The sequence below is a fragment of the Pteronotus mesoamericanus genome, unplaced genomic scaffold (genome assembly GCF_021234165.1).
Source record: "Pteronotus mesoamericanus isolate MK-2021 breed Mesoamerican mustached bat unplaced genomic scaffold, CSHL_Meso_final scaffold_1186, whole genome shotgun sequence".
Taxonomy (NCBI): Eukaryota; Metazoa; Chordata; class Mammalia; order Chiroptera; family Mormoopidae; genus Pteronotus; species Pteronotus mesoamericanus.
Window position 1 is genome coordinate 12,171,820 of NW_026555302.1, and position 13,957 is coordinate 12,185,776.

A 13,957-nucleotide genomic window follows, 5' to 3' on the forward strand; every position below is an offset into this window, starting at 1 on the left:
CAGAATCCTTTGGTGATCTAGCTCATCCAACTTCAAGGAACATCTAGTGACTTTCAAATTCATGTCTCTGAACTAGCTCATCTCCTCTGAACTGATATCCAACTATGTACTTGACAAGTTCACTTAGATGTGTAGTAAACACTGGAACTCTGACATGCCCAAACTGCCTTCTCTTACCTTCTCTCCCAATGCTGATCCATTCCATAGTTGCCCAATCTCAGTTGAGGGAAACGCCATTCTTTTTGCTCCAATCAAAAACTTTGGCGATAACTCTGACTTCTTGTGCTCCCATACATTTAATCTATCAGTGAATGTGTCAGCTCCAAATACTCAGAAACCAACTATTTCTCATCCACCTTTAGTGCCACATCCCAGGAGTAAGCGATCATCGTTCTGGTCATTGCAATACTTCCAATCGCCTACTCTTTTGCCCCCACACCGACTTATTATTTTTAACAGACTACCCAGAACAATCTTTTGTAAGTCAGAGCCTGTGATTCTTTTGCTCAAAACTGTTCACTGTATTCCTAGGTCTCCCAAGGCCTCACAGGACCCACCCCCTCTCGTCTTCCCACCTTCACCTCTTGTCTCCTTCCCTTATTCCACATGGGCCACAGGACCCCCCTTGGCTTTCCTCAAACACACAAGGCATGCTTCTTCTCAGGTTTTCGTATTTGCTATTTTCTGAACCAGGAATTCACTTCTTCTCCGACGTGTGAATAGCATGCTCTTACCTCCTCCAAGTCTTTAACTTGAACATCACCCAGGCAGCCTTTCACGGCCACCATTCCACACTGTCTTCATACCCCTTGAGAAGCCCCCCAGGCACCCTCCGTGTGTTGCTCTTACTTCAGCACTGACTGCCATTTAATGCAATATATGTTTATTGCCGGCTCCCCTGCAATACAGTGGCCGCCGCCTGAGCACAAAGCTTTTGGTCCATTCCCCACCCCCATCCTAATCCCATAGGTTAGAACAGTGCATGCGAGGCTGCCGACGCTCAATGCTCACTCCGTGAATAAATGAAGAATTGCTCAGCTAAGTAGTATTTACCTATAAGGCACATCTGAGAAATTATGTTAGAACAATCTCCTGTAAACTCTACTTCTAAGTCATTATACTGCCTAATTATTCAAGCTAAAAAGTGGTAGGAAAGTCGAGAAAATAAAATAGTAAGTGCGCTTAAAAAAAAACATTAACCTTCAGTGTCTAAACACAAGCAGCAGCTTATAGATGCAGACATCCCACGGCAGTAACGGCACTCGGGAACTGTAAGCAACGTACTCAGGCCTCAACCCAGACCAGCAAACCAGAAACCCTGGGTGCGGGGGGTTCGGACACAGGCTGACGCCTGAGAAGCTGTTTAAACCAAACTCTGCCCGAGAATCCCCACCAAGACCACCAGCAAGCCTATCCCTACCTCTGAGGAAGTAGGCGATCCAAACGACGTTAGAGGCTTGTTCCAGGCACTGACTGAAGGAGGCTGTGGTGGACTGATGGGCCCTACTGAAGAGAGGAAGCCATAGGAAATGGGACCATTAAAAGAAGAGGCTAATAATTCAGTCTATTTTACCTCCTCTTTAACAGTAGCTAGACAATTAAAAATTAAAAGTTACCTTTTCATACCATACTCACACCAAAATAAACATAAGTCCCCCAAACACTGTGTATTGCTTTTATCAACATATAAAACATGGTTATTAAAAGTATAACACACTTGTTTTAGAACCCAAAGTTTTAGGAGAGGAAGTTAAGAAAAGGGAGTGACTTAAAAAAAATACTAAATACATGAATAAAACTGGAAACCAACCACAGCAGCCTATGCAGCCTCCAGCGCCCACCCCACCGCCGCACACTTACGTTTCTTAGAGACGTCACTCAGCACCGCTGGGGGGGCCACCTTGTTGTCCCACAGCTCGGTGGGAAGAGGGCCATGCGGCTGTGAGGTCTGGATGGCCTTTCCTGGGGCTACATAATCGGTGCCGTTGGGAGTCTGAGCTGAAGGTAGTCTGATGGAAGGGGGTGGCTGTTTTGAAGGCTGGGTTGCACTCTGCAGGGGACTCGGGACTGGCTTGTGAGTCTGTCCCTGAGTCTGGGGTGGGGTGGAAGGGCCGGGGCCTGGGATGGTGACAGTGACGAGGGCTGGGGCTGGCACGGGGGTCGGCGCTGGGAGTGAGGTCGGGGCTGGGATCGGGGTTGTGCTGGCTGGGGCCACTGGGGCTGCGCTGGCCGGAGGTGGAGCTGAGGTTGGCGGCAGGGCTGAAGCCAGAATGGGAATGGAGGCTGAGGCAAGGATGGGGACAGGGGCCGGGGCCGAGGCCGAGGCGAGCATTGGGCTGGGGGCTGGAACTGAAGAGGTGGCGGCTGGCACAGGGGTTGGGGCCGCAGCCGGGAGTGGAGCGGAGGCCGAGGGCAGGCCCGGGGCCGGGGCCGTGGCCGAGGCCGAGGCCGAGGCCGAGGCTGGAACTGGAGCACAGGGTGAGGGAGAGGCCGAGGCTGGAAGTGGACCCGAGGCCGAGGACGAAGCTGGACCTGAGGCTGGACCTGGAGACTGTGCTTGCTGGGTCCCTGTTGCCTGTTTTTTGGCAAATCTTGGGGGAAGCTTGGAAGTCTGACTTCTTCCTTTTTCATTGGCATTTTTTTTGTTCCAGACCTTTAAAAATCAGTGGAAAACATTTTTGTCAACATAGCTCACAGTAACAGTTCATAAATATGATTTCTAACAAACCTACCTACTGCTAATTTAGCTCCTATACTTTTCAAAACACGTACTTCACAGAGCAAACATGTCAAGGCTGCTAATGAGACTTTAAATGCTGAGAAGCCAGGATGTGATTGGGGAAAAAAAGACAACTATGTTATACATTCTTGATACAAAAGGCCACAATCTCCTTTCCACAATTCTGAAATTCAAAAAATTAAGCAAGTTTTCTGTAAATTCATCTGGCAGCAAAATATGATCTGACGAAAAGCTGCTATTGACCTAACTCGTGTTTGCCACAGATGCATTAATTCTGGGGTGCTGCTCGGGCGCTAAGCCACACAGGCCACATGCACTACTAGTTTTACCGTCCCCAAGATAAGAATACATGAGTGACTCCTGAAATTACCTACTTATATACAGTCTGATTCAGTATTGTCATCCACTCAAGATTTTCAGTTTCCTGTTTTGAAGCCTTCTCACCTATTACAGCTGTAGCACTATGATTCATATGCTCTACTTATTTTTACCCTGTGTCAGCATTTAGCAAAATGGGTGTTTGGCTTGATTTAAATGAAATAATTTATTTATGCTGTGTTTAATCAAGTGAACTAATTTAGATTACAATACAAACTTTCTAAGTCAAGAATCTGCAATTTATCAGACCCTGACAGTTGTGTCCGGAGTGGAGCCAGACGGGGTGAACAAGACGACCGGCTCTGGGGCATAGCACACGGTGTTCAAGCAGAGATGGTCTGCGCCAGGCCAAACCGTGATTGAATTCCAGTTACAACTCATCGCAAGTCTGGCTAAAAAGCTTAAAGTTATGAAAATCATGTCATTCTCAATACCTGAATAATAAATACAGCCTTGACTTTCCAGGAAGACAGAAACCTCAATCATCTGCTAATGTATTCTGGGCAACAATCTAAATAATAATCAGCAACAAGTTGAAACACTAAACCTGTATAACTTGTTCTTCCTTCTTCCGGCGTTCCTCGTCCTGTAACCGTTTTTGCTGTTTTTTGGACACAACTTCAGTAAAACCGTCATCATTCAAATTTGACTGCGGGTCTTCAACTACTGTTACTTCAGGATGGTCATCAATTATAACCACACCTACGGGTATGGAAAACGATTTAAAATATTTTTTAATAGAAAAAATAGGAATGTCTACTTCAAAACACATCACAAAGATCTAGTTCTTATACTTCTGTGTAACCCATCTCTCATACCATAGGATGTCCATTTATTAGTAAGACTTGAAAATATTTCATAAACAAGGTTAAAAAGTCCTAAAATAATCTGCTTTGAATGATTTATGTCTTCTCTCCTTAAGCAATACAGTGGTAATGTATTTCTAAAAAATCAGAATTACCCTATTATCATCCAGTCAAATCCCTTGAACTCCTGCCTTTCCCAGCCTGAGGCCTGTACTGTGCTGTAAAGATCTACGTAGTACTTTACCCCATTGGCATCGAACCACTCTAAGGGGTAGGTCTGCTGTTTTTCTTCTTCAAAGGAGACAACAAGCTATGATTTGCTAGGTGAGGGTTTGACTATCCAACCTGACCCTAGAACTCTTACTGCCTCTATTTTACACGACCACTGTCCACAGTGTTTAGATGTTAAGAAGAGTGGTGTGGATGTGTATACATGATAACACTGCACATGAATGACTCTCCTCATTGTCCGACTAACAATTTTTCTGGCTATCTTGTTAAATTTATCATATATCCTAGGGAGCATAAGAAATCTAGATACATTAAACAATATTACAAAAAATGAAATAGTTCAGGTATACAGTATCTAACACCTAGGTTTCCCATTACTACTACCTGGTCTTCGTTTAGTAAATCTCTGCATTTTACTCTGTATTTCCAGTTTAAGTCTCATGTGAGCCAGTGCCAAATAGCTCATTTTCACCTGTGTCTACTCAAAGACATTCCTTGCCTTCCTCATCAAACACTGTCGTCTTGCCTGTGACATCCTTTGCACTTGTTATCCAATCATTCCATGGTTTTCTGAAAAGTATCCATAGCAACACTGCCTCCTTCCTGTTATTTATTCTCTATTGACTGTACCTTAGATACTAATTTTATCAAGGTCACAACTCAATGAGGTTTTAATATTTCATTCAAGACACAGCATATATACACAGATGTTATTTTAGTTCAAATTATATCAGTTAGTGATTCATATTCGGCTTCTATTGCTATCTTGTAGGTTCAACTCTTCCCTTCTTTGATAATGTCTTTATAGCATCCACATCAGTAAAACAAGCAGTTAAATAGGTGAATAAATAAATGCACCCTAAGACGTACTTGCATAATTGTTGAGATCGAACTGTGACAGGGCGTCTACTTTCTCTTTGGGTTTCTTGGGGCCCGGCTTGGGGTCTTCTCTTTTCTTCCCCGTGGACTCTCTGGCGGTCTTCTGTCCGGTACCATTAGGCGCGCCTTCCTGGTGGTGTGCAGAGCTGCCACCGACAGGGTCGACGCCAGGGGTGCCTGCAGCCTGGTCATCAAATGGCCTAAAAATGGTAACATGAAACATTACTACTGCCATGCCCCAGGGTGGGGGGTGGGGTGTCTTTACTGGAAGTTTTTAAAGTTTAGCCTAAGAAGAAACAGCAGTGGGATAGAAGACCTTAACTCAAAACCAACAAGCCTTCGTGACTTGGGTTGAGCAGAACATCACTAAAACTGAGCTTTCCAAGGAAGGAGATGGACTAGCTCCCTAGGGTAGTCCTTTCAGCAATTAAATCCTAGAATTCTAATCATTCCCTGAAGGTTCTTATTTTGTCTATTTGTCTATCATGTTACAAATGCTACACAACACTGTTTATAACAGAGAAGTAATAACCCAAGCTAGTCCAAAATATTCACTACTGGATCTTCTCCAGAAGAGGGCAGCATATGATTTGAAAACAAACAAAGATTTGAGAAGCTTTCCGTGTATGTTTTTTAAAGTTCAGTAAGATTTATACATTGATGTAGACATATAAAACATTTTTATATGGAAATAATTCACCTCACAAAACACATGCATGTCTACAGTTTTTGTTTCGTAACAGATGACTTACAAAACATTCATTTGAACTACAAGCTGATGTTTCTGCAGGTTCAACGTCATCAGCATTTACATGGCACAAGTCTTGCTAAGTAGCTGAAATCTACACTGCACAAAAATCTGCTCAAGGTTACCTTAAGTATTATTCAAAATTCTAACAGTTCAGGTATAGTCAGTAACTATATTGTACTGTAACTACACATTATCCTTCTTTTGGACTCTGTTAAGCATAATCTCAAGAAACACGACTAGCTGCATTATCTCCCTAGAACTTTTTCTAAATTATCAGAAAGCAAAAATGTTTTCACTGAAGGATGTAGTAACCTGAAATGCTAAGCATGTGCAAATAACCAATTAACCAATGCAGATTACTATAACATTATCTTAATAAATTTATCAGCTCAGGCTGAAAATCAGGGAATTTGGTCCAAAAATTTAAAAATAAAGGGCACATCATGATAACAGTTGCTTACTATATAAACCAGGTATTATGCTGGATGCTTCACAAATACCACATCAGTATCTTCACGCATTTCTTAAGTATTACTACTTTCTCCCCATTTTACTAATGAGGAAGCAAAGAGTTTATACAACTAGTACCAGAGCCTATATTTAAAATTAGGCATACTGCTATTTTATAATTTTCTAACACTAAATCAATAACTTACTATAACTGACTAACATTTAATAGAAGAGATTAAAGTTTAGTGCAGTTTAGGAAAAGATCTCTAAAAAAATCCAATGACCTGGTATTTGTCATTGGTGGCCTTGGTGCTTGGGCAGAACTTTGCTTTCTGGGTTTCTCTTTGGCTGGATCACTTATTGTAGGTTTGCAGCTAGAGGGGATATTACGTTATCCTTAAGCGCCCACAGTCGCTCTCTACGACACAGTGTGATACAGTGTATGCTGTGACACAGGGCTTCCAGAGGACGCGTGCGAACCCCGGAGTGCATGGAAAAGGTAGGTGGCCTACTCAGCAGCAGCAAGGAGAGGACTAATCAAAAGCAGGGCGCAGGACACGTCCCACCCTGGGTGCACAGAAGCTGCAAATCCCTAGGAGGCCTCCCCCAGAAAACGAGCAGGCAGGGGCTCCCGAGACACGGTGAGTCCTCCTCTACCTAGATGTCTCCTTTGCACAGTTCAACCACGAAGTCTGCTTCGGGTCTCTGAACATGTGAAGCAATTACATGGGAAATGAAGTAACTCACCCGCGCTTCCCGCTTTTGGACGGAGGGCCACTTCTCCTTTCATTCCTAGGACCTGAGAAATTCCTTCCAGACTTGGGTGGGCCACCGTTGCCACGCCTATTCTGGCGGTCCACGCCAGGTCTCTGACTAGAAAAACTTCTCTTTGCTATTTCTCTTTTTGGGGCTGAAACATTCTCTCCAGCTTTCACAACAGCCTGTGCATTCAAGTCAGCATTTTTTTTCTCATCCCTCTCCCGTCGCTCATTGAAATCGCTGCTTTCCGAGGCTGTTTCCCACTCTTCATTCGCCTGATCTGAAGAGTTCTGATTGGATAAATCTGGTGTCTTATTCCCAGGAACATCCCCAGCAGCAGTAACTGGCTCCTGAGCCACAGCGCTCACTGTGCCGTTGGCAGGCAATGCAACCTCGTTGGTCTTGGAGGCCGCCTCCCGTTCTCTGAGCCGTCTAAACCGAGGTGGCTTGTCTTGCCTGGGTGGTCGGGTAGGACGCTGTCTTCGGGGCCTCTCTCTAGTTGGGTCAAATTTTCGCTCAAACTTGGGAGGTCGTTTATCAGCTGGCACAGGAATAAACTGCTCCTGTCTCCTTGGTGGCTCTCCGTCATCTGGTTTAGGAGCTTCTACTTGCCTCGGGTTCCACTGATTGTCCCGATAGGCGGGTCTGCGCAGTGTGGAAGGGCGTGAGGGGCGGCCCCCAGGGTCCCTCCCTCCACGTCTGAACGTGCCCCCCCTGCCTCTCCTGGTGGGCTCTCCTTTAGGAAGGAAGCCTGGTTTAGATTTATCATCGTCCCTTATGTACGGTTTGTCCAGAGGCCTGTTATCTACTCGGACGTGACTTTCGGGCTTGAAGGATGGCTGAGGCTTTCCAGGTTTTTTGTTCTCAGACCGCTCCTCTCTTTTGGGAAGCTTTCCTTTGCTTAAACTGTCCTTGTCACTTGCACTTTCATGAATTTCACTGTCAGTGTCAGTCTCGGAACCTCGCTGTCGCCTTCTTTTGGGAACGACTTCAAAATCAGAGCTCTCGCTGCGGGTCTCACTTTCCTCCCGCTGCCGCAGCGGCCCCGAGGGCACAGGCTCCACGCGGGGCTTGCTGTCCCTGTACTGTGGGTAGTCGCGTGTGTGCCCGCGCCCGCCACGGCCCCGCCCCCCGTAGGAGCCTCGATAGCTCCGGCCTCGGGAGTAATACTCTCCTCGGCCACGGCCTCTGTATCCTTGGTCTGGGAACCAGTCCCTGTCTCTGGCTTCTTTCCAATAGGTCCTGGGAGGTAAAGCTGACTCTTTTTTAATGGTTGGTCTCGAATCTGGTCGAGGCCTCTCCGTGACAAGGTCTTTGCCGACAACTTTCTCAGGCGGCTTCTCCTCTTTGATGGCCGGTGCGGTGACAGTCTGACTTACAGTTTTGGCCGCGGGCTCCAGCTCTGCACTGCTTCCACGCTCCGAGGGCTTCTCTGTCTCCTGAGGCGGCTTCTGCACCAACACGGGCGGTTCTGCTGAAGGCAGCTTCTCCGGTTCTGGGGGAGGAGGTGGTGGAGTGGACTGGGGCTGAATGGGTGCTGCAGGGGGTGGGGGCGGAGGAAGAGGATCTTTCTTTTCTGTTTTTTCCAGTTTCACAACCTTCTCAGTGGGCTTTTCTCCCTTTTCTCCTTCCTTCTCCTTCCTCTGCTCTCGTTCCTCCTTCATATCTCTTAGCACAGGTTTTTTAATGGGACCCGACCTTCTCACAGGCCTATCGTTACCGTCTTCTCTCCTGTTGGAGCTTGGCCTTGGGCCCCAGCGAGTTTCCGATTTAGGTTTATACAGCTTTTCTGGTTTTGGTCCTTCAGAAGATCGTATAAAGCCATCCTTTTTCGGTTTGTCCTCTGACCTTTCTGCTTGTTCTTTTGAGTCAATGCACCGGCTGGTGACCTTGGGAATGCTTGCAGACGGCTCGTGTCTCTGCTCCTCTGATTTCTGAGCATGGTTAGATCCATGGGAGACACTTCTTTTCCGGGCAGGCTGACTTTCTCCAACTGAGATTCGCTCTTCTTGAGGAGCGGAGACAGTCTTTTGATCAGGTGCATCAAAACAAGATGGCTGGCTATTTGTGTCAGCGTGGTGAGGTCGAACGTCTTCCACAGATCTGCTTAAAAACTTCTGTACTTCGGCCTCACCAGATTCTCGAATAAAGTCCACCTTCGGATGTGCCTCTAAATGACTATGTTCTACAGGATAAGCAGCAGTTACCGGTTCCTGATCCAATGGGGCTTCAGGCCTAGGGAAATGAGAATTCAAAGGCATAACCATCAAGGCAAAATCTTTCTCACATGCACTGCACAGCAAAATAATTTTAAAATAAACTAGATTCTAATAATAAAGAGCATCTTCATGTCTCTATAAAGTTTAGTGCAGCATTATTCAAAATAGCTAAGGGGCAGAAACAACTTAAATGTCCCTGACAGATGAGTAAGTTAAGAAAATGTAGTATATATACATAAAATGTATTGTTATTTAGCCATTAAAAACAAACCCAAAAAAACCCCCCAAACACCCCCCCCCAACAAGAAAATCCTCTTATAAGCTACCACATGGATAAGAACATTATGCTAGGTGAAATCAGTCAGTCATGTGAGGACAAATGCTGCACGACCCCACTTATGGAAGATCTATCACGGAACCAACCTCATCCAAGCAGAAAGTGGAACACAACCTGCCAGGGGCTGGGGAGACGGGGCATGAGGAGCTGCCACTCACTGGGGGCACATTTTGGTTGGGCAAGATGAGCAAGCTCCAGAGCTCGGCTCTGCGGCACTGCACCACACACCCAGGTTTTGTTAAGGGGTTGTGTCCCCACCCCGCCCCACAATTAAAACCTTAAAGTTCCTTCCTTTCTTCCATGCATGCTGATGGGACTTTTTATCCAGCAAGACTAGTAATTCCCACCTACAATCCAAGACTAGCTTAAGTAGGTCTATCTTTCCCAAAGAATCAGAATCATAAAATAGAATTTATGCCCTTTTGTACATTATAACTTTTTGGATATAAATTAAGACCAATTGTCTGCTACTTCCAAGTTTCTATGTAAATTAGATGGTCTTATGTTCGCTTTAGAAAACGTCCACAAGATTAAATGCCTGCCACTTCTCATTAGTGGAAGAATTACATGAACACTTCAACCAGACTATGTCGATTACCTAATCAATGGTTAGAAACCCGCCCATTTTAACATGTAACACTAAATTTCAGCATTTAATTCAGTGTACAGAACTAGTTTACAAAACGCCCCAATTAATACCTCAATGTGAGGAAAAAGAATCCACACGTGAAACGACACACACATGAAACGGGAGGATGTCAGCTTTGGGGCCCAGTCCTGAACCCAAATGACCTTCAGCACCGCCGCCCAGGACCGCCTCCCCACACTGCTCTCCCACTGACTGGCAGTGCCCGTAGTTACCTCCCTGTCTCGGGCTCTCCCGCGGCCTCGGCGGCCGGGGCCTGCTGCGGCTCTGCACGTGGGCAGGGCTCTGACCCCCACACCACCCGAGGCTCAGGCAGGGGAACTGCGTGGTCTCTTGCCGACCGAGCCATGTGCTCGAATGACTCAGAACTGCTGGGAGACCCTTCCATCTGGTCTCTTCTCATCAGTGGCTTAGGAGGAATCATTCCTGCACAGAAGGTCAGAGAAAGATGGGAGGTGGTGGGGGGAGGGTAATGAGAGAAAGAAAATCAGAGAGACACGGAATCTAGGTTAATTGCTATTTGGTATTCTTTATACTGAAGTTAAAATATTTTTTGTCAGCTAAAACCGAGGAACTCAACAAATGATCATTGACAATTATAATGAATAAAATTCTTATTGTTGCTGTTAAATTAACAGATTTAAGAACTGAGGAAGCAAATCAAGCAAATCCACAACAGCAACCTCTTTTACTTTATAGGAATGAAAATGTAATCAGATAAGCAATGTAACTCTTTGCATGTTATTACAAACATAATGAGAATTACGCCAACAGTGATATATATGTTCAGAGAGAGTAATTCCGTATAGAAAATTCTATTCACTTAGTTTAGTTTATCGATATGCAATAAATTATGCCTTTTAAATTTAAAAATTTCAAAATCACTATGGGATCCTTGATCATGTTTTTATCGCCTATTAATTTTCCTTGATATCATTTTGATAATGGATTGTCTGGATTTATTGATAGGTTCCATAAAAGACTGTTTGTCATTTGTTTTAAAATAAATTATGAGGAAGCAAGTGTCAGGTTGGTAAATGTTGGAGAAAACTGGTAAGCTTGAACATGTAACATACAGAAAAATTCAAATGCTGCAACGAAAGAATAAAAGCAATGTAGCAAATAATAGATATTGTTAATAAGAGTAATTTTCCATCTTAAAATTTTTACATAACATATACAAAACAAAATAACTAGTAATCTGATCTTAACAGTTAAATGTCTGGCATTTAACTACTCTGCTGAAAGTTGCATAATTTTATGATTAAAAATCTAGGGGTCTCTAAGTTCTTACTAGATTTTAACTCTCAACGGAATTAAGACTAAATATAGGGGTAAAAAAATGAAAACCTGATCTCACTTAACTGCAAGAGGGCTACACAACAAAGCAGATTTCAACTCACCAGGATGAATGGGAGGAATGTCCATAGCAGGTCTACCTGACATCATCCGGGGATCCATGTAGGACTGCATCATGAGCCACCTCGGGTCAAAGCCCATGGACGCCAAGTGCTGAGGGTGGGGCTGCATGGGCTGGTACAGAGGGCGGTGTGGTGGAGGCGGGACGGCAGCCCCAGACGGCTGGGAAGGAACCGCCTGGGGAAGGACACCTTGCTGCTGCTGCTGCTGCTGCTGCTGCTGCTGCCACTGCTGCTGTTTCATCTGTTCCTGAAAAAACAAGGTCCCACAGCTTGAGATTCTAGTTCCACGTAATACATTAACAGGACCAATCACATCAGAAATAACAGACCTTTTTTTAATCCTTCAGGAAAAAGAATGAAAAGACATTTAACAGTGTCAAGTGGCAAGACAAAAGAACAAACGACAAGTTACTGCACCTTGACTTAAGCACCTAATCACTTGTCAATTACACTGCAGAAGCCACTCCCTAGGAAGGGATGGGGTGTCCATAAATGAGGCAGAGAGAAAAACGACACAGAATCCATATGAGAAAACGTTTGAGAGAAAATCAGTGTGCTGTGTATTCTATGCCTTACGCCCAATTATTTCTCAGACTACTGAGCAATAAACCTTTTCAACTGTACATGACAAAATGTTTTCACTGTTACCTGCTGCCGCTGGAAGCGTGGTGGTAAAGACTTCTGAAATTGTTTGAAATAACCAGAGAGAACAGCAGGCCGGGGCTGGGAACCTGATTCAGGCTCCGTTTCATGTGCCGCTTGCGTGGTCTCTTTTTCACTGCGATTGCTGTCTTGTCTAGTGAAAACCGAGTCGCCCTCTGCCCAAAGAAAATATAAAAGATAATGACATTTTATCTGTAACCCTTATCAAATACATAATATTTGTGCTGAAGTGAAATTATTAGATATACAAAGAAAGGTAAGGAGGATAAAACCATCCTCAATATTCCAAAACACTGTGTTCTATTCTAATATTGGTAGCCATCAACGAAATAACTTTAGATTAACAAAACCTTTGATTTCCTCAAAGGTGGATTCTTATTAACACTAAGATTGCAGGTCCAAGTGTTTCACCAAACAAAAATCTGTATTTGATATTTTTATAATAAAACATTTCAATATTAATAAATATTAATGTTGCTGTCAATATTTACTTGTTCACAAGGACTTGTAAAAATGCAAATGGCCTATAAATACTTAAAATAGAACACACTGGTTTGAATTTTTTTTTTTTTTTGATAAACACAAGACAATGAACGAAAGTCTGATGATATCAGAGTGATCACTGGCTGTCTGAAAACATATGAGTCCTTATTCTACGTAAAGGGTGTCAAGCATGATCACACAAGAAGGAGAACCACACACATACCAAAAAGGAAAGTTTTCATCCCAAAGAAAACCAGATTCCTCTTTGTTCTACATAATGTCATTTGTCACAGTTACAAAGTCAAACCTGTTACACATTCTTTTCTCGGAGAACTAGGGATGAATCTTAAAAGGCAGTTAATTTTGCCTTTTAATGTAAAACTATACATTATGGTGCTATAAAGAACCACAAAACACATTTTCTTCTTGGCATTACATTCAATGTTAAGAATGTTGTAAAAGGGAAAATACAATACTGGAGGGAAAAAGAGAGCTTAGTAAAAATCAAATGGATGCACCTCACTGAAAACCCAGCTAAAAGTGAACCACTATCAGAACATACACTGTTAGAGAGTGTACAATTTCAATCACAATGAATGTGCCACTGAATAACTATTAAAAAAACAATTAATTTATGTGGGTATAGTCACCAATGACCCCTAAGTGAGTTAATCAAGATGAATACATGCCCTCACTGGCAGAACTAGGACTAAATTATGAATTCCCTCATTTCTTACCCATAGTCCTTTCTCATTAACTGTTCAAGAGATTCCCTATGATTGTTCTCTTTCAGCACTGAAGGTCACCGAATATAAATAAAAGCGTAAATCGAGTTTTCAAATAGCTTTGTAATATAATTTTAAGCTGTATGTAATAGAATCTTGCAGAAAAAGCACAGGGTTTTGGGTTCTTCTTTTAGTTCAAAAACGTTTTAATATTTTTAAAACAAAATACACTGAAATAAAATTACTTCCATTTTAACTCACCGTTAATTCCAACTAAGACTTTACTACAAGTTTGGAGCAAGGTGTTATATTACATTTTAATCCTATTAGTTAAGAGTTTATGAGCCGACTTGGGGAAGAACACAAGAGCTGAACAGAGCTAAAAGAGGCTTTTTAAAAAAGAGGCATAATTACAGTCTGCTAAGCCTATCAACTACACGATGGAACCTTTTATATTTAAACTGTTAGA

General features: G+C 43.5%; 1 protein-coding gene across 16 annotated transcripts in view; it reads right to left on the reverse strand.

Annotated features, from left to right (window-relative positions):
* Nucleotides 1-13,957, reverse strand: part of PRRC2C (proline rich coiled-coil 2C) — a 76,875-nt gene that overhangs the window by 22,934 nt on the left and 39,984 nt on the right. For 15 of the 16 annotated variants that reach the window (XM_054587778.1, XM_054587774.1, XM_054587771.1 and 12 more), the window contains exons 13-20: nt 12,266-12,435; nt 11,600-11,864; nt 10,412-10,622; nt 6,983-9,229; nt 5,026-5,234; nt 3,666-3,820; nt 1,861-2,653; nt 1,421-1,506 (exon numbers count right to left, since the gene is read on the reverse strand). In XM_054587778.1, the coding sequence (XP_054443753.1) occupies nt 1,421-1,506; nt 1,861-2,653; nt 3,666-3,820; nt 5,026-5,234; nt 6,983-9,229; nt 10,412-10,622; nt 11,600-11,864; nt 12,266-12,435 (4,136 nt within the window). The remainder of the gene's footprint in view (nt 1-1,420; nt 1,507-1,860; nt 2,654-3,665; nt 3,821-5,025; nt 5,235-6,982; nt 9,230-10,411; nt 10,623-11,599; nt 11,865-12,265; nt 12,436-13,957) is intronic. The other variant, XM_054587770.1, reaches the window with a different exon arrangement.